The 22,066-nt window shown below is 43.0% G+C and overlaps 1 protein-coding gene and 1 long non-coding RNA gene across 2 annotated transcripts; one reads left to right on the top strand and one right to left on the bottom strand.

The window, feature by feature from the left end:
* Positions 1 to 1,091: 1,091 nt before the first annotated feature.
* On the bottom strand, positions 1,092 to 15,380 carry LOC124126551. The gene is made up of 3 exons (XR_006859793.1): positions 15,344 to 15,380; positions 15,118 to 15,233; positions 1,092 to 1,445 (listed from the first exon to the last, which is right to left on the bottom strand). It is a non-coding gene; the product is annotated as an uncharacterized LOC124126551 (long non-coding RNA).
* Positions 6,688 to 17,838, top strand: LOC124126550 (barH-like 1 homeobox protein). The gene is made up of 3 exons (XM_046490017.2): positions 6,688 to 7,575; positions 13,355 to 13,574; positions 16,762 to 17,838. The coding sequence occupies exons 1-3, from the start codon at positions 6,978 to 6,980 to the stop codon at positions 17,051 to 17,053; spliced, it is 1,110 nt and encodes a 369-aa protein (XP_046345973.1). The 5' UTR covers positions 6,688 to 6,977; the 3' UTR covers positions 17,054 to 17,838.
* Positions 17,839 to 22,066: the final 4,228 nt, after the last annotated feature.

The following is a 22,066-nucleotide window of genomic DNA, read 5'->3' as shown; positions in this document are numbered from 1 at the left end:
TCGCACACGACACACAGCATATAAAGTAAGCTCACACACAACACATAAAGTAAGCTCACACACAACACATAAAGTAAGCTCACACACAACACACAGCATATAAAGTAAGCTCACACACAGCACATAAAGTAAGCTCACTCACAACACATAAAGTAAGCTCACACACAACACATAAAGTAAGCTCACACACAACACACAGCATATAAAGTAAGCTCACACACAGCATTTAAAGTAAGCTCACACACAGCAGTCAACAGTTACAAAGAGATAAACGTCGGGGATAGGGTAGGGAGTGGCAAAGCAGGAATGTTTGGGAGGGGGACAGGATGGCGAAGGAGGAGAGTTTGGGAGGGGGAGAGGGGGAGGAAGATAGCAATGACGTCAGTGTTGGGGGAGGGGTCGCACTGACGCAATCTGTCCCATGGGAGAAGACACATCTGCTATTAACACTAATAGGCAACAAAAATTTCCATTTATTTAACCTTCAGAGGAATTGCCACTAACTGTAATTAGTCAATGAAGACTGTGAAAGAGTCGCGTTGTGCGCCGGTACATGCGAGTGCATTCCTACAGCTGACAGATCGGTTCCCACTCAAAGTCCCCATTTTATAAATTAACATTTCTCAAATCACCAAACAACCTGCAGTCGCATTTCCCCGCCCCTACCAGGTAATTAGATGATTATCACTTCAACTCTGGCGTGAAAACTGCACTGGAGCTTGCGGCTTCTGTTTACTTTCATGTTGCCGTCTCAACTGAATCACAATGAAAACTGATGCACTGTCGTCGTCTTCTACTTACCACGAAGGGCCTAGACTTTCAGAAGTCTCTAAGGCAGTAATTATTAGTTTAAATCATAATTCCTAGATTATGTAAATAATAAGAACAAGTTAATTGTCCCTATAAGTGAATGGAGTCTGTATTGTTCACATATCTAATCTTGCCTATTAGGAGGGTAAAATTCTACACATCCATGGACGTATCTTTGAGTAGAGCCTAGGACCTACCACGGCCCGTGGGTGGTGCACATAGGTGTGTTGGGGGCAATACCCGCTACCTGCCAGGTACGGCTGCGGCCAGCAATGGGCGATACACTTGTTATAGCTTGCAACAAACAACATACCCTCAACATCAAATTTTCATTCATTATCGATTGGAAATTTAATTAAGTTAATCACATATGGAATGGCACCTAGCAGGCTTTTCACCTGTAGGTCTCAGGTGGAATAACGTCGACAATTAATTTTGTTTTAACTGCCGCCTCTGCTTGAGTCGCGTGCTGACGCCGGTAATTAGCGGCACTTCATTTCCATATCTCGCCCTAATGTCAATCAACAACACTGATTCGGCCCGCCGTCCCAGGAGAAATTCCGTTTTCCATGGGACTCACCATTCCGTGTTTTCGATACTTCCTGTGCCACTCTTCGTGTGTGGATATCGCTCTTCTGGAAGAAAGGGGGAAATGTGATTACAAAGCGCATGTTATGGTGGTACTTCATAACGGTACTTGGTGGCGATTCTTAGCCATGAAGCAGATATTGGACAATGCTCTTATGCGCTCGCAAAGACGTTGTCCGGATAACTAGAATATAATGAAATAACCAGAAAGTCTTTACAACTTTTGCAATATATTATTTAATCGTTCTACCGTTAAAGGCGGTGTTGGTAATTATAAACGTCACGCAGGCTCCACAAGTCCGGAAGCGAGTCCTGACATGAGGACATATGCTGCCTCGTGTGAGGGTCGATACGCTCTATCTGTATCTGGGAACAATGAAGGTCCGACATACGTACACTGTAGGTTTAACAATGAAGTAAATAAGAGGGAATAATAGGTAATAATAGAATAGTATAGGTGTAATATAGGTGTAATGTAGGTGTAAAATGGAGGTATAAAGTATGTATAAGATAGTTACACCGTACGTATACTGTAGGTATAAATTATGTATACTGTAGGTATTATTAAAATGTACGTATAAAGTATGTATATGTAAGTATAATGTACGTATAATATAGGTATAACAAGTATGTATATAAGACATATGACAAGCTGTTTGAGGGAATAGTGTGGCTTAAATGGAGAAATATTGAATTGATAATTTAGGTGTAGAATTAAAAAAATATATGTATAACATATTGATAATTGATAAACACTTGTATCAACACACCGCTGAAGGTTGCCTCAAAAGATTATCGTGGGTTGACTAAGTGGGGTCCTTGACGGACTAATCAGTGGTATTTTCTTGTTTGCCATGTGGCGGGTATTTAGGGAGGACGCCAGTAAATTGTACCTCAATCATACCCCAATGATCCTCTAGTGGTACCTCAGTCATACCCCAGTCATACCCTGGTGGTACCTCAGTCATACCCCAGTCATACCCTGGTGGTACCTCAGTCATCTCCCAGTCATACCGTGGTGGTACCTCAGTCATACCCCAGTCATACCCTGGTGGTACCTCAGTCATCTCCCAGTCATACCCTGGTGGTACCTCAGTCATACCCCAGTCATACCCTGGTGGTACCTCAGTCATCTCCCAGTCATACCCTGGTGATACCTCGGTCATACCCCAGTCATACCCTGGTGGTACCTCAGTCATATCCCAGTCATACCCTGGTGGTACCTCAGTCATCTCCCAGTCATACCCTGGTGGTACCTCAGTCATACCCCAGTCATACCCTGGTGGTACCTCAGTCATACCCCAGTCATACCCTGGTGGTACCTCAGTCATACCCCAACACCATGTGTTATTGCCAGCCTAATCAACTGTATTGTTGTAACGACGGTGTACATGTTTTAAAAGTGTCTCGTACGCCATGGAATGACTAATGATTTACAAATGTGTAACACGTGACACAATCCCTTCTTCTGGAGCCGACGCTGGCGAGGAATTGTGGCCGACATATGGGGATATTTCAGACATAACGGGAGTTATTGCTGGATGAAATAAACGCCGACCATTTAACACTGTCATCTCAGCCAACATATGGACAAGACGGCCGCCAAATTACCCAATAATAATTCATAAGCCAGCATTCAGCGCTGTCATTGGTACATATTGACTTCAATTTGTCCATTTCCTGACGCGACGCGGTAAATCCAAGCTTTGAAATATGCATCCCAATCAGCGGCAGTTTGTGTGAGCCGGTCACCTCCGTGTTCCGCTATTGTCAGGGGACATTGTCTCACCTGGCGGTAATGTCCACGTCAATCCGGACCATATGCCACCCCACACAGCCCCATACAGCTCCACACAACCCGACTCACAAGCTCGCTCACGATATTGTCAGCTATAACGAGAGTCGTCCTGATTAACAATAAACAATTTTGACAAATTAGAAATTGATGGATTCATGAAATGCGGGATATCGGTATATGTTAAAGTTAATGTGTAAAATGACAGCAATTCACAAAACATCTTAACCTTTCCGTAATTTTCGAATTAACAGAACAGTCGGTTCATTTATTTTATTTTGACAACGAATTCCTAACATTTTGATGTTCAACTTCATCACCTAGTAACTGAATATGATAGGATTAAATGAAAACGAAAGTAAATTTTTTAAAAAGTTTTTGGCTACAAGTCCAAGCAAGGCTACAAGTTAAGCTATTATGATGTTTGAGGCTCTTTTGAACTTCTTAATAATTTAAAGTCAATCAACATTCTATAACAAATGAACATATATCTCAGTGAATTTGTAATTTGTAACCGCTGAAATATTTAGGCATGTTGTAAATTGCGTAAGTAAATCAAATGTTTCACATTGACTGTTACATATATGTGTGTGAGAGCATGTTAGCTTTGATAATGAAACAATTCCATCATGATCAGTGGTAAACTACGTACTAGTGTACAGTGAACTATAAACAACAGTGTTAAACTACGTACTAGTGTACATTGAACTATAAACAACAGTGTTAAACTACGTACTAGTGTACATTGAACTATAAACAACATGCCGTGAGTCTGTATAGGTTCTCAAACCGTAAGATTCACGCATCTCGGAATTGCGGACATCATTACAAAGCGAACGAACATACATTTAAAGATCACAAATTGTTGAATAATTTATTTAAAGGTAATATAGGTTCGTGTGGGAACCATGCGGCCTCCAGTCGCGGTCAACTGCCATTAGGAAAGAAATACAACTTGATTGCAAATATTCTCGTCCAAACAGAAGAAATGTAAGAATGCGTGCCATTCAGATGTTTTTTTTTCTGTCAACAAGCTCACAATGGAAATATAAGTAGAAACCGCCACAACGAGGTACAATAGAGCACGTGTGTTTAACCCAACTTTGAAGGGGAAAGGTTTATTGTAGCTCAATGGCATTCTGTGAAATGTTATAATGTTGATATGTGCGTGCGCCCACTACAGCGAGGCCATGCACGGCTTGCATACAACCCCATTCCGTGTACACAGATCGTTCACACTTACATTAGCCACTGAAACAATGAGACCTCCTGATTATCCCCGTGTAAATCTCGGGTGTCAAGGCAGTAACCGTTATGAAGAGGCATTCCGCCAGCCCCGCTCGCTCAGCTATTCTGCACACGCCGCTATCAGCGAGCCCGATCATCATAACACATGTCCGCGCTGCATATCACGACACATTTCTAATCACAAACGATGGGAACATAACTAAAGTACCACCAAACATTTGACTGTGGCACATATGAGGAAAACGTCATTGTTATGGCGGGACATTGACGTCCCCATATTCCCCGGCCCTGGGAAAACGTCTTGGACCTAGGGCCTGACAGTAATCACTCCCTGTGTGTCTTACTAAAGGCCATGGTTTTATTTACACTTGATGACTTCATGAATTTATTGATTGAAAAGAACGCGAGTAACTTCTGAAATAGCTCTTAGCAATATGTGCTTGTCATTTTTTTAATTTATTGTATTCGAAAACCCACCAACGGTTGTTCCTGAGCATACATGTAAACATTCAATCAATCATACAAGCAAGATGGCAGAACGTAAAATTATGTTTCAGCGGCAATATGTTTAAACAGCATATTAATAAATTTAGAAAGGTTCTTTCAACTTTTCGCCTTCTGATAGGAGAACATCTTGCTTAATTTGTACATATTTGGCCATTCATAAAGTGCCTCGTCAGAGGCCACTAAAAGAATCGGGTGGTCAGATTCGGTGACTTCGTTCAGTAATATCCCAACTGCATTGACAGCTAATCGTGACGACCGTCACTAAATTCATGGTCTAAACTCTAATATTGACTGATGCGGCGTTAACAACAAACGTTTAGAAACAGGCTAGCGCAACATGGTAGCCCTATGTTGAAATATCATTTAAAACCGAGTTTTTCGGCAAATGTAAATAATGATATTTATAGCAATTAATCAGAAAATCAGTTTGACACAAGTAACAATTTGTAATGTCAAGATTTCTCCAGAAATGCGTGTGTGTGTGTCTGTCTGTGTGTGTGTCAATGTGTGTGTCTGTGTCTGTGTCTGTGTCTGTGTCTATGTCTATGTCTGTGTCTGCGTCTACGCCCCACAGCATGAAAAGTCAGGTTTTTCGGAAACCTTCCAGATACGATACCTTTAAAAAACAAATTTATAGTGAATTTTGTTCTATTAAGTTTGAAACACATTACATAACTGAGAAATACCAATACGTGTGACGGCGGAGTTAAATATCGAACATTACCCGGCGGAATTACGCAAGTTACCCGGATGTAAAGTTTCGTCGCCTGCTGTGTCGGGAAAGATGCTCGTGTTGGTGTCACGTGACTACCCCACTAGAGTCACGTGATTGCCCCATGGTCCCGAGTGACGAAGTACCAAACAAGGAACTGAGCCGTGTGGCAGTTCTTGTAAAACGACTATTGCTCATGTTTTGCTTGTTTGTAAAAAACCGTGTAAACTGGATTCTAATCTGAACCATGTCATTTGTGCAGAACGCACACGCACACGCACACGCACACGCACACCGCCGAGCACTCAACATTCAGAACCACCCGCTGTGTCGCACACAGATGTCCCCCAACACAACCGTCATAACCGAACTTTGAACTCTCTGATCTGAAGTTTCTGAGGCTGATGGCGAGTTCTTAACCACACACGAAAAGAAGAAGAAGAAGAAAAAGGGAAGAAGAAGGAGAAGAAGGCAGTCGATGGCAGCAGGAGGCGGCACAGGTTCACAGGGGAGGGAATACACGTCTACAGATTTTAACACCTAATTATCAGCAATGTTACATCTTTAATTTCAAAATATCCTCAAATAACACATCTATTATTTTCCTGATTTGAAAAAAAAGTTATTATTTCCGAAACTAAATTAAATGCATTCAATTTAAAAATGCTTTAGAACTTGACAATAAAAATATTTCAATAAGAGTGAACCAAAATAAATCGATTTATTTCTGAGTCAACAGATCGCTCACTCCAAGAAATGAAAGCTACTTCAGGCGCCATAGCCGACAATCAATAGCGAGCGTGGAGCGGCCGCGGTGTAATTACTGCACAGGTAGAGAACGCCCGCTCAGTCGACCCGGGGAGCCAGCAACCAATCACCGCGCAGTAGGATGGCAACTCCGAACAGCTAGCTCCGCCCACATATTGAACATACTCATACCATTGGTCAAAGAGGTCTGTGTGGAGGGATCTAATTGGTTTGGTCTACAAGTAAACTGTAGCAACACCTTACTAACTGCTGCCACACTTGACGAGATGCGATCAATTGCCAGTGTATTCAAACGCTATTAAATTGACATGGAATAGAATCGAGTGAACCCTCAATACACGCAGTATCGCCGGACCGTCATCCTCCGACCCCCGCGGAGAAACCACCCTCTTTACTCACCCACACATCCCCTCCGGTACAGGAGAGCTGCAGGTATTACCAGATATCTCACGTCTTGTTGTCAGTTTCCCCGACACCATTACAGACATCTGAAGTTTATTTATTACCGAGACATGCAACAGTAGCTCTGAACGTTCATCTCTATTGTTGATGATGGAGAAAGGTGCGATATCTCCATTGCGGGAAGAGGGCGAGAGACGGGTGTCCTTGGAGTCGGAAGCCGAATTGTCGGATGTAGGTTCTGACATTGATGTGACAGAGAGCAGAGTTTGTGACAGTGACAGCAACAGCAACATCGACCACCACAGCAACATCGATCATCACAGCAACATTGACCACCGCAGCAACACTGACCACCACAGCAACACCGACAACAACAGCGGCAACGACCGTTCCTCTCCAAAGTCAACGCAATGCCACAGTTCCGTGAAACCGACTGTAAAAGTTTTGCCACGACCGTCCTTCCTTATAACAGACATTCTGGGCCAGAGGGGCAGTGACTTTGACAGATTGTCAGGTGATGGTCGAGGCAGAGACACGACTCCTGTTAGTGCCAGGACGTTTGGACATATAACTGACAGTACCTTACTTGGGCACCTATCTAACTCATCTAGACTCGGGCACCTGTCTGACACATCTAGACTCGGGCACCTGTCAGAAGGTGTCAGAAATGTTGGGCATCTCTCAGACAGATCCCGCTCACGGTCGCCCCTCTACAAGAAGGCTGACACATCGATTAGCGACAGCGGTGAGTGTCATCACATTTTAAACTCAGAGTATGTGTCTGATTCTTTTTATATTGATAAACAGGGACATTCAGAAATATATCACGTTTTTAATGCCATGCACACCAGCACTGCTGTAACACTGCCTGTTTCTGCGCATCATACACATCGGGTATATCCACCCTTCTGGGTGTGAATATATTTTATCCATCGCTATAAAACATGCAGCTCTTGGCCAAGGCCTTCATTATACGACATACCCATGCTGCACGGCATACCCGTATATCGGACTCCCGAGAGTTATATGGAGCATATCATCGAAGGAAATCACATTACAACCAAGTGAAACTTCCGTCAGCACATTTAAAACTATTTAACAATGTTACGTCGGGACCAAACAATTAGTAAAAGGTTGACCCACATGCTTTGTTGTTTGAAATTTGTTAAAATTAAAATCACATGGAAAAACTAATGGACGTTTCTTGTAAACTCCTTGTTGACAAACGTTAACATTTACCAGGCAAAATACAATAACACGCTTGTAATCTTTGTGTATCGTTTCCTCTGAAAAGGAAAATATAATTATTAATACTATTTCAGTGATTAAAATGAAAGCATATATGTTCCGAAAAAATACATATTTATTTTTATTCAGCAAAAGCAAATGTTTTATAGTAAACGTAACTACTCCAAGTTCCGCTTCTGGGACACGAAAGTGAATCATTCAACTTGGAAATTAGGTGTAAGATTTGTTTTTATAATATTCAACTATTATACTTTGATGCCTATATGAAATTTGGCAGGTAGATAAAATAATTATCAATGAATGCAACTGAGTAGAGTGTGTTTTAAAACTGGTATTTCCATGCAAGAGTCCCAGCGCACCTGCTATCTATTGCTATATATGTTTATACCTTTTGTCTGTACTGACGCGCTTCTGCCATGTCAATACCTTTAAACAAACATTCAAAACTCTGTCGTTTGTGTAAATTGTGGCGATAATTATGAGTGAGACTAGTCAACTAGTATCCTTGCATTGAGGTGAGATGAACTTCTGACATACTAATATTCATCCACCAAGGATGAATGTTTAATAATATTTTTCAATTCATGAATTAAATGTTATTGTATTATAAATTATATTGCTGCTACACCCAACGCGACTGACTCTGAAGCAAGGTTCCACATGGTTGTCGTCGGTTCATGATTTTCAGGATGACATTTTCATATACCTCATTTGTTGATTGAAATTCCTGAATGGAAATTTTCTTTTTACAATTTGCCTTTTTTTAACGAAGTATGAATAAGAACATGATGCAGCGACGTGGTTAGGTTCAGCAGGAGCTGAGAGGAAGGTCAAGGACAGATCATTACATGCCTCTCTCATTACGTGATTAGTAAAACAAGCGTTATCCTTCACAGCACGTGATTAACTAAACTGGCTGTCACCAGTCGATGCTACCTGATCCCAGATCGTGGCGGCGAATATCCGTCAGCGGACAGGCGACCGTTCTCGCCAGTACAAATCTGCGGCATCCCCCAACTTTTCGATTAACTACAATATTTAACTTTCACTAACCCTCCTGATTAACTACAATATTTAACTTTCACTAACCCTCCTGATTAAGTACAATATTTAACTTTCACTAACCTTCCTGATTAACTACAATATTTAACTTTCACTAACCCTCCTGATCAACTACAATACTTAACTTTCATCATTAACCTTCCTGATTAACTACAATATTTAACTTTCATCACTAACCTTCCTGATTAACTACAATATTTAACTTTCACTAACCTTCCTGATTAACTACAATATTTAACTTTCACTAACCTTCCTGATTAACTACAATAATTAACTTTCACTAACCTTCCTGATTAACTACATTTAACTTCCACTAACCTTCCTGACTACCAGCTGATTTACGGTGTACAACGTTGTACGTGAGAATTATCGCCAAATACTGAGTCCTCCCATCCACTCACCGTGTGTCAGTTACCTCCACGTCAAACAATGAAAAAAAATCTGAGAAGCAAAAGAAAGTACACCGAGTTTGTTTGTTTTTTACGTAATTGAAAATTGAAAGAACTGTTGTTAAATTTGATGATGTATGTTTAACCACCACCCATTCCTGCTACAGTTTGTAAAAGATAATCTGTGGCTGGGTAATTTTGTGTAAAAATAAATTGTTTCAATGAAGACTTGGGTAAGACATTAGCACATATCATGGGTAAAATGTAGACAATTTGTGCCGAAGAAAGCAAATGTATTTATGTTCAAAGATACCCATCAGCACTTGGGTATTATGGACATTTTTATAAGTTTTCAATCAAGTTATTCTTTAAAAATATAACCATGTACTAGTATTCTTTGAGGGCTGACAAAGCGTCAGTACAGACAGTTTTTTCATATAATATTGCTAAGGTGCTGTCGCTCCTCAGTTAAAATCAAACTTAACTTTATCACTCTTCTCCAAGGTATTTATTTATTTATTTATTTATTTATTTATTTATTTATTTATTTATTATTTATTATTTATTTATTTATTTATTATTCATTCATTCATTCATTCATTCATTCATTCATTCATTCATTCATTCATTCATTCATTCATTTATTTATTTATTCATTTATTTATTTAAATATATTTAATATTTAATATAATTATGTATATTCTGAGATTACCTCAATACAATATTTATATCAGGAATATTAATGTTCGTAAGACAATTTGGGTGTAAACACGTTTCGATTATGAACATGTTTGGGTTTTAAACAATTCCAAGCATGTTCAGGATTTAGACATATATAGTGATCACAACACGCTTTGATTATCGGTCAAGGAATAAACAATTATTACAGTTACAACTGTTATTACAACTGTGTGGCCTATTAAACGTCTTCTGACTAAATTACATAAAGTATCTTCCGGCCCAGTCCGACCGAACACAGACCACACACTTCTGACAGACTATGTTAAGAATGTAGAGAAATCCGGCTTCACTTTGAGCAACGCTTTAATACTACGATCTGTGACACTATACAGTTGTATTTATGTAGATATAATACTAGTCTACAGATGTAAACACATTGGATGATACAGCTGACGTGTAAGTTGATGATGACAGCCAGTGGCCCAGCTGGACTTATCACACACCCAACACTTCTGATAGATGTTTTAGTGTGTGCCGTATACACAAGTCATATATGCATGTACCGACAACACTACTATTTCTAGATCTGCTTGATCCAAGATCACCATTACTACATATGTGCCGCATGCCACAGCTGTATAGGACTTTTTAGGCGAACACCTGTTGTCTTCACGGCTTATAAGTCACCAATTAATATATTTTTCACCGTCATTTACCTTTTGCGCCCAATCCGTTTCGGCGATAATCGAGACTGGTTATTCTCTGGCGTTGACGTTTTACAGTTATAGTTACATGCAATGATATAAGGAAAACAATGAGTTGGTTGGTTCAGGACTTTGTGGACAGTAATTCAGTTGTACCATGACGTGTCAACATCATGTCGGATGAAAGCCTTAAATGACACAGGTCGTAGGGTTTGCCACTTTGTTCAAGTCCACGAGTACGGGTATTGTTACAACCAAAGAATTATAATCGGGACGAATCCGGGATTCGAGCCCACGACCATTGAAATCTCTGCTTAGCGAGAGTCTCCCCCCGAGTCGGGTGGGCCGCTCATGCAACCTCTACCCTTGGAGCAAAGAATGTAACAAATAAAGACAAACGCAAGATGAACGTAGCAAGTCGGTCTGTATCATCAACCATAGACAGCTGATACACTACAATACCGTTCTATATTCTCCAACATACTACAATATCATTCCGTACTTTGCTTCACACTTTTGGGGGTGTAAGGCGTATACCTGCTGTGCACAGATAATCTAACAATTACGACTGCTACACAGTAGGTCACGTAAAGTTCTCCATTTTATTTTGCCTACGTGTTACCACTGTGAACAAGGTATTCGTGTACGAACGCTGCAAATTCGTTCAGGAGATTGTGCGTTTTACTTAACATAGTACACAAAATAAGTACCTTTTGCAAAAATAGAGCATCAAGGCGCTGTAGCTCACCTGGCGTATGGCGTATGCACTTTTTACCACTATAGTTGGGAGTATTCGATACGTTTCAAATCCTATTTCGTTTCACGACACCTCTTTTACATGTAACCTAGCTCAAGCACGCTCACCGACCGCTCGACTTCCTCATTTCTAAGCGATTAACTCGCAATAACTTAATTATGCTACACGTTTGTGGTTTGTGATCGTTCATTAATGTCATGCGTCTATGTTACATTATTAACATGTAGGTATGGTCGTAGATTATGGAGTAATTAGCCAATAACTCGCTCGCGAAGGTCGAAGGACGTATACGACTTCAAAGTAAATACATTTACAGTGTACATGTTTATGTATAACTTTTAACTGCATAAAATTCATGATAATCACTTTTTCGAATGTGCACATTCTGAGTCTAAATCTGCAAGATGACAGAAACATTCCCTCTTTGCACAATGCAAACAATACAAACGTAGCGGCTGTTAAAACAGACAATGACTGAATAATCTATGTGTAATTTATAACTTGTTCCAGTTCAAACTATTACTATTATTATTATTATTATTATTATACTTAGCATTGGAAATCATTGTAAAGTTTCAATAAGTACTGTAATGGTGTGGTTTTATAAATGAAATTAGAATATGAATTGTGAACAAAAGTCACCCACCATATGGGATGTGCATGTATAACTTGTCTTCCAACACCACGCTTGTGCCGAGGCCCGGGGTCATAAATCTAATTGATCCCATAAAGGGGTAATTCGCAGATACTACACAGTAGCTCCGCAATTTTTTTTTTAAATTATTATAATGCTGTAGAGGTATGTTCTGTCTTAAGTAAAGAAGGTATAAACTGACATAGAGGTGTGTTCTGTACCGTCAAACGGAGGTATAACTATTTGTTTATACTGATTTAGAGGTATGTTTTGTACAGTGAAATAATAACATATTTTTATATGAAAAAGATGCATGTTCTCACAGTGAGAGAGCCTCCGTGGTCTAGTTGTAGGACGTCTGCCCGGAAAGCGGAAGGTCGGTGGTTCGATCCCCGGTGGCGTCATGCCAAAAAGACGTTAATAGTTAGTACTTATTGTTACCCTGGCTGGCGCTCGGTATTAAGAGGCTAAAACAAGAACTGGTCGTCTCGGAATCTGTAAATTGTGTCTGAGCAGGGAATTCAATTTAAACTGCGGCATGTTTTTTCTTAGTGAACTAGAACTATAAAGTCGTCAGTAGTCCGGACTTGTACAAATAGCCACACACACACACACACACACACACACACACACATACACACACGAGCATGCACGTCGCTATATAAGTGCAATAATCTTGAACGGGACGTTAAACCCCATGTCATCCCATTTCACTCCCTACGCAAAATTATATGTTTAGTCTGTCATACAGACCCTGAAACAAATATATCCAATACAGCCCATGCATGTCTATAATGTTTGGCAAGTCTAGATTAGCAGTATCTGAAAATGAAGAAAGTCTCTTGGCTCCTTTCTATTATATTTTATCTCATAATAATAACTATATTAACTATAATTTAACAACTATTTTTTTCTGTAAAATATGTTCATTTCAGAGACAAGATGTTAGTCTAAGGTATGTTCTGTACAGTGAAATGGAAGCTTATTTCTTTATAATGATACAGAGGTTTGTTCTGTATGATGAAATGGTTGTATACTTTGTTTTTCAGAGGACGAGGATGACGTTGACGACGGTGACGATGCCGACTCCCTCATGATTAAGTCTAAAAAGCCCCGCAAGGCCCGTACGGCGTTCACCGACCACCAGCTGAGCTGTCTGGAGAAAAGTTTTGAGAGACAGAAATACCTCAGTGTCCAGGACAGGATGGAACTCGCGGCCAAACTCAACCTGACCGACACCCAAGTGAAGACGTGGTACCAAAACAGAAGGTGAGACATATGTCAGTTTCGAGTAATCCAAATCTCACTGTGGGTGAGACTCATCTCAGCTTAGAGTATTCTCACTCTCACTGTGGGTGAGACTCATCTCAGCTTATAGTAATCTCACTCTCACTGTGGGCGAGACATAGCTCAGTATTCTCACTCTCACTGTGGGTGAGACTCATCTCAGCTTAGAGTATTCTAACTCTCACTGTGGGTAAGACTCATCTCAGCTTAGAGTATTCTCACTCTTACTGTGGGTGAGACTCATCTCAGCTTAGAGTATTCTCACTCTCACTGTGGGTGAGACTCATCTCAGCTTAGAGTATTCTCACTCTCACTGTGGGTGAGACACATCTCAGCTTAGAGTATTCTCACTCTCACTGTGGGTGAGACTCATCTCAGCTTAGAGTATTCTCACTCTCACTGTGGGTGAGACACATCTCAGCTTAGAGTATTCTCACTCTCACTGTGGGTGAGACACATCTCAGCTTAGAGTATTCTCACTCTCACTGTGGGTGAGACTCATCTCAGCTTAGAGTATTCTCACTCTCACTGTGGGTGAGACTCATCTCAGCTTAGAGTATTCTCACTCTCACTGTGGGTAAGACTCATCTCAGCTTAGAGTATTCTCACTCTCACTGTGGGTAAGACTCATCTCAGCTTAGAGTATTCTCACTCTCACTGTGGGTAAGACTCATCTCAGCTTAGAGTATTCTCACTCTCACTGTGGGCGAGACATAGCTCAGTAATCTCACTCTCACTGTGGGCGAGACATAGCTCAGTAATCTCACTCTCACTGTGGGCGAGACATAGCTCAGTAATCTCACTCTCACTGTGGGCGAGACATAGCTCAGTAATCTCACTCTTACTGTGGGTGAGACATAGCTCAGTAATCTCATTCTCAATGAGGGCGAGAGCGGGGTTTGGTGCACTTATATTCCTCCCCAAATGCTTGTCATGTTTTTGGACGACCCCCGCCAGAGAGTTGACAAACCTCGCCATATTGGTGACCCTCCCCTGATTCCCCCCCGCCACCACCTACCCCACCCCGCAATGATACATGACCGGGTCCCTAACGGTAGTGGCCCTAGTGCCAAGTGCTGGGTATAATGGCAGTCCCTTATTCTCAGATACTGCAAAAGAGAAAGTTAAAAGGTAAAAGAAAATTAAAACTTTTAAATATTTTTTAAAGGCTTTCCCCAGCATGGTATTAAGTGACATCATCTATGAACATTATTAGTGTATACCTGAGATCTACAGGATCATTACTTTACGAAATAATACAGTCTGAGCTATGGTCGGTTCTCCCAGTGTATATTGAGCTGCCCAATGTACCTCGTTATAACGCTACCCACCAGGACCTCTGCATCTACATCCGGGGCCGAGTAAGGCCATTTCAACTCGCGTGTTTCTTCAACCTGCTGTGACGTGCTGCTCTTGACGCCTCCGTCAAAGGCGAGTTACTCATTTCGCACTAACACTAGCTGCGGGAATAAAGAGCGTCATTCACAGTGTTGTCACTAGCGTCAAACTCTCACTCACAACTAACCTCTTCTCTGCGGGGGGCGACATCATGCGCCGTCAGGCAGAACCCTCCGCGGTCTCAAGGCGGCGGACAAAGCCCCTATCGCTGCGATGGGGATGGGGTGACTTCCAGCTATTTGACTAAAACGCAAACAAATTTCGTCGTTACTCGATTCACTGGCCCTGTTTAGAATCCTATAAACACTGTCAATTTTGACAACAATATTATGAATAGGATTAAAGAGTCGTACCGTACGTTGGGGTAGTTGGGTGTGTGGCGCGAACTGTATCGGATGTACCGGTACGGGTAGAGTGTGTGGCGCGCAGGAGTAGCGTGAGGAACAAGCAACACATGACGAAGGGGATAAGATAAATGGTTGTTTGTGTTAGTTTCATATATACTGACTGAAAAAAGTAACAGTTTAGAACACGACAGAACAACGTTTTTACACCGTCAGCCACGATATGTCAATATACGGTAAGGGTGAGACAACAGATCTAACAAAAGATTGCATTGCACATGTCTGTTGTCCGATTCATCAATAAGTAGTTCCAACCTTAACAATTAAACATCGATGCCAAGCTACACAAGTCAGATATATTCCTTGAGAAACTATTCCAAATTGTATTTCAGACAAGGCTGAAAAGTTATTATTATTATTATTTTTATTATTATTATTTCAGGTGTTCGCTCACCTTTCCCCTATATCATTGTGTGATAACACATACATTGCTGTCTGTTTGGTCCGGGAATTCGTGAAGGCTTATATCCAAACCAATTTCATTACCACCTGTAGGACAGTGCCGCTGTTGTATGCTGCAGGTGACTATAGTTGCCCGCATGTCACGGCGCTAGGGAAAGATCTAATATATTCATTTTGTTCCCGGTATTCAATTACACCCGATAAGGGCGGGTGTTCACACTGGCTAATCCCGACACGATTGATGCATTTAATTATGTGACTGGGTCGAATCTAATATACCCCACATCAGCCAACAAGCACTTCTACCCGAACACCGGTCTATAAGCAGGCTCTAGTTATACGGCGCTCCAACTACTTGGAAGAAACTTCTGTCATGCTTATTCGGGATTCCATGAAAGCGTTGAAGTGAACCTACGTAACTAATTAGAAATACCCGCTACACTAACCACTAATCAAGTATCTTCTAGGACAAGCATTAATCAGGTACCCTCTACGACAATCACTAATTTAGGGATACCCCTAGGACAATCACTAACCAGGGGTATCCTCTAGGACAATCACTATTTGGGGACTTGCTAATCAGGGACACCACCCTCAAGGACAATCACTAATCAGGGACACCCTCAAGGACAATCACTAATCAGGGACACCCTCTAGGACGATCACTAATCAGGGACACACTCTAGGACAATCACTAATCAGGGACACCATCTAGGACGATCACTAATCAGGGACACCATCTAGGACAATCACTAATCAGGGACACCCTCTAGGACGATCACTAATCAGGGACACTATCTAGGACAATCACTAATCAGGGACACCATCTAGGACGATCACTAATCAGGGACACCATCTAGGACAATCACTAATCAGGGACACCATCTAGGACGATCACTAATCAGGGACACCCTCTAGGACAATCACTAGGTTATATGAAGCTCACCTTCTCCCTCTTTTTGCAGGACCAAGTGGAAGAGACAGACGGCGGTTGGCCTGGAACTCCTGGCGGAAGCGGGCAACTATGCCGCCGTACAGCGCATGCTCCAGACCAACCCCTACTGGTTCACATACCACCCCCAGGCCGCGTCCATCCTCTCCAACATAGACGCATTCTACTTCCGCCACGGAGACTCGGCCTTCACGCAGGCGCAGAGGCCCTCACTTCCCCGGATGTTCATCCACGGTCTCCAGCAACACGTGAGTCAGCTCCCTACACCGACAGGGGCCACCGTGTTCCCGGACACCCGGGGGTGAGGTCACTCAGCTGACCATGTCCACGCAGGCCGTGTCGGAAGTGACGCTTGGACAGAACGGATCCACGGCTGAACTTTGAAAAGACAAAAGATGCGTGTTGTGTTCAAATATATAACCATCTGCAGTCGAGGTGGTTGTGATAGACGCGACTGACGACATGCCCGATGAAGGACGACTCTGCTCGGTGTTAACATGGAAGGACTCTGTTTAGTGCAACAGAGCTGTCTTTATGTTCTGTGTGTGCGAACTATGTTCAGAAGTCCGTTTGTTCGAGTTACCGTTTTACGAACGAACACGTCATCACCTCGTATGTGCCGTCACAGAGTTCTAAAACGCTGCTTTGGTGTCTTTTGTATGACTATGCTACGAACACTTAATATACGGTCACAAAGTACGAGGGCGCTGTTCCGATGTCCCCTTGTCCGAATGACTGTGCTACTCGTGAACACTTAATATGCTTTCACAAAGTACGAGAGCGTTGTTCCGATGTCCCCTTGTCCGAATGACTGTGCTATGAAAACTTTATGTACTGTCACAAAGTACGAGAGCGCTCCTCCGATGTCCCCTTGCCTGAATGACTGTGCTATGAATACTTATTGTGCTGTCACAAAGTACTAGAACGTCCAGATTGTCCATGTCTCGCGCCTGCAGGAGGTTGGGCGGCGTCACGTGGGTGGACTCATGTTACCATTATATTATCTTTACTCAAAAGCATATTTAATGCTGTTTCTAATATTCTTTATTTTACATTGATGTTTCATGCAATAAAAAATCCAACCAAGAAACGTTTATTGATTGTCCATTTCCCACTTGCGAGGTGGGAGCTGGGGGGATAATGTCGGGTCTATACAAGGAGCTGGTGTGACCCGGTGCACGTGCTACTTGACTTTTTAAACGATGTCATTAATAAACTAAATGACAGAATATCAATTACTGATTGCGACGCTGAACTAGCCATGATGAAATGATTATTGATTATTTAGCTACTAATCGATGTCATCTTTACAAAGCTGCAGTTTCAGGGAACACTACAACATGTTCTGTGTGAAGCACCCCTTCCTTCCAACGTGGTAGTTGTTTAAAAGCGTTTTGATGTCATTCAATAAATGAACAAGAGTATATTTTAAGGGTCGATACCCCTGTGTGCTTCCTCTGGCCTTTGAGTGTTGACAATGTCAGTTCAACTGTTTGCATTAGTTAAACACTTTACTATAAATTAATTTCAAATTATGTATTATGTAACATTTGCCACACGACTAGTCTTCAGTGAATGCCTGAGAAACCTCATTGAGCCAACTGAGCGCTACGAGGTGTAGAAGAGCAAGCGAGAAGTTGTCAGGGAAGTAGTGTACAATACGGAGGGGTGGGGCTACGCCGGGGTCGACATTGAAGGGAGATGTCCCACCATGTCGTTCGTGGTGATAAATAGACTGGATTTACACGTACAGGAGGAAGCTATCGATGTCATATTTTGATTATATCGGAATAAGGAAGAAAGGAACAGACGTGATTCAAAGTCGATTTTGTCAGCGTGTGTCATCGGGATGGAAGTGGGAGACGGATGGCACTAGAGGGGAACATGGGGCCTTTGTCTCAGGAACATTCTCTCTTACAGCAGCATCCGTGGCGGCCTACGCGAAGTCACAACACACACCACGTATACCTGTGAACGGCATCACAACACACACACCGTATACCTGAAACACAGCATCACAACACATACACCGTCTACCTGAAACACGTTATCGCAACACGCCTCATATACCTGAAACACGTTATCGCAACACACACCTCGTATACCTGTGAACGGCATCACAACACACACACCGTATACCTGAAACACGTCATCACAACACGCCTCGTTTACCTGAAACAGGACATCACAACACACACCTCGTATACCTGAAGCATGTTATCACAACACACACCTCGTATACCTTTAATCACGTCATCACAACACGCCTCATATACCTGAAAAACGTCATCACAACACGCCTCGTATACCTGAAACACGTCATGACAACACGCCACGTATACCTGAAACACGTCATCACAACACGCCACGTATACCTGAAACACGTTATCGCAACACACACCTCGTATACCTGAAACACGACATCAAAACACACACCTCGTATACCTGAGTGAGTGAGTGAGTATGGTTATACGCCGCTTTTAGCAATATTCCAGCAATATCACGGCGGGGGACACCGGAAATGGGCTTCACACATTGTACCCATGTCGGGAATCGAACTCGGGTCTTCGGCGTGACGAGCGAACGTTTTAACCACTAGGCTACCCGACCGCCCCTCGTATACCTGAAACACGTCATCACAACACACACCTCGTATACCTGAAACACGACATCACAACACACACCTCCTATACCTGAAACACGTCATCACAACACGCCTCGTATACCTGAAACACGTTATCACAACACGCCACGTATACCTGAAACACGTCATGACAACACACCTCGTATACCTAAAAACACGACATCACAACACACATCTCGTATACCTGAAACACGGTATCACAACACACCTCGTATACCTGAAACACGTCATCACAACACGCCACGTATACCTGAAACACGTCATCACAACACGCCTCATATACCTGAAACACGTTATCACAACATACACCTCGTATACCTGAAACAGTTCATCACAACTCACACCTCGTATACCTGAAACACGTTATCACAACACACACCTCGTATACCTGAAACACGGCATCACAACACACACCTCGTATACCTGAAACACGTCATCACAACACGCCACGTATACCTGAAACACGTCATGACGACACGCCTCATATACCTGAAACACGTTATCACAACATACACCTCGTATACCTGAAACAGTTCATCACAACTCACACCTCGTATACCTGAAACACGTTATCACAACACACACCTCGTATACCTGAAACACGGCATCACAACACACACCTCGTATACCTGAAACACGGCATCACAACACACACCTCGTATACCTGAAACACGGCATCACAACACACACCTCGTATACCTGAAACACGGCATCACAACATACACCCCGTATACCTGAAACACGGCATCACAACACACACCTCGTATACCTGAAACACGGCATCACAACGAACACCCCGTATACCTGAAACACGGCATCACAACACGCCACGTATACCTGAAACACGGCATCACAACACACACCCCGTATACCTGAAACACGGCATCACAACATATATGCAAGTTTTGTTGACTTATGATGCGTCCATGATTTTAACGTCAGTTGCCATCACGTGTTGCACAACCACCGTTATGCTGCTGCGGGCGACTCCGGTTGCCAACATACATGTGACTTACACCTGAACACTTAGTCGGGTCTTGCGACTGGTTGCCAAAAGACCTACAAGTGTTGTATACCGATACTGTTAGCCTGCTGTGGGCGATCTGACAAGACTGCAGTGTGAATTCCCCAACAAAGACAAGAGGTGAGAGCAAGTCAATCCCGGGGTGTTTCGCCGCCGACAGACAACGAGGCGGTAAGGGAAGTCGCCGACAGCACCAGGGGTCAATGTGCCTCTTTCTGCAGTCGTTACACGGATCACAGGCAGGGCAGAAACCTATATATTAGTCTAGACTTGACGATTATCTATCTCGTAAGGTCTGTTTGAAGTTAGGCTCCTCGTGTAGCCCCGATCATTGAGACCCTTCCTAACCGGGCGGTGTTTAGCGGGATACAATCTACCTATCTGGTGCGATAAATCCACACACTACGTCTTCTAACCGATCTGTATGTCAAATAGCAGTGTTTAAGATGAGCTGGTAATACGGCCTATAGTGTCGCACATCCGCGAGTCTCGTCATGCGAGTAATCTGTTGGTAATGGGCAGGGGAGGCTTTGAGACTGTCGTGGGTCGCCTGTTCCAGTCACACACACCAACACCAGCTACGATACGGTGACAGTTGAGCAAACGTGTAATTGTTCCTGCTAAATAAATTCAAATTCAATGTCCCAATCTCACGGCTGTATCTTTCTTTGTGGGCCTAAAGAGTCACCGAGAGGATCCAAATTACCCCTGTTTACTGGTCTATTGTTTCCCCCTTTACTCAGCACTGACTAAATCCTTGGGGGCGGGGCGAGATGGGGGAGATAAGACCGGCGTCGCCAACCATGTCCCCCTCCCACCCTCATCCCTGCCCCTCCCCTCGCTAGTTTCGCCCGCCTGTTACACTCCCGCACCTCGGCTGTGATTCCACAGGGGAAGCTCCTGAATGGCGGCTATTGTGTTGGGGATCAGTTATCCCTTTATCATAACGTGTCCGTCATCTATAATCTGCTACACTTGGTGTACCGTGGGACTCTTGCTGAAACTCAGACTGACTCCCATAGGGACCCTGGTTGACACAGACCTCCAGGTTGTCTCCCATAGGGACCCTGGTTGACACAGATCTCCAGGTTGTCTCCCATAGAGACCCTGGTTGACACAGACCTCCAGGTTGTCTCCCATAGGGACCCTGGTTGACACAGATCTCCAGGTTGACTCCCATAGGGACCCTGGTTGACACAGACCTCCAGGTTGTCTCCCATAGGGACCCTGGTTGACACAGACCTCCAGGTTGTCTCTAATAGAGACCCTGGTTGACACAGATCTCCAGGTTGTCTCCCATAGAGACCCTGGTTGACACAGATCTCCAGGTTGACTCCCATAGGGACCCTGGTTGACACAGACCTCCAGGTTGTCTCTAATAGAGACCCTGGTTGACACTGATCTCCAGGTTGTCTCCCATAGAGACCCTGGTTGACACAGATCTCCAGGTTGACTCCCATAGGGACCCTGGTTGACACAGACCTCCAGGTTGTCTCCCATAGGGACCCTGGTTGACATAGACCTCCAGGTTGTCTCCAATAGGGACCCTGGTTGACGCTGATCTCCAGGTTGTCTCCCAAAGGGACCTTCAAAATCTCACACCGAAATCGAAATCCGGTTCGTAAACTGTCACGAGGAGTTGTAGATTTC

This window comes from Haliotis rufescens, unplaced genomic scaffold (genome assembly GCF_023055435.1).
Source record: "Haliotis rufescens isolate VD_foot unplaced genomic scaffold, xgHalRufe1.0.p SCAF_8, whole genome shotgun sequence".
NCBI lineage: Eukaryota > Metazoa > Mollusca > Gastropoda > Lepetellida > Haliotidae > Haliotis > Haliotis rufescens.
Note: the sequence above shows the minus strand (reverse complement) of the source record. Positions and strands in the feature narration are given on the sequence as shown.

Bases quoted from the DNA above. Each gene is read 5' to 3' on its own strand.
- LOC124126550 (XM_046490017.2), top strand. From the start codon at position 6,978: ATGATGGAGAAAGGTGCGATATCTCCATTGCGGGAAGAGGGCGAGAGA. The intron at 7,576-13,354 runs GTGAGTGTCATC...TTTGTTTTTCAG, and splicing joins CACATCGATTAGCGACAGCG to AGGACGAGGATGACGTTGAC. The intron at 13,575-16,761 runs GTGAGACATATG...CTCTTTTTGCAG, and splicing joins ACGTGGTACCAAAACAGAAG to GACCAAGTGGAAGAGACAGA.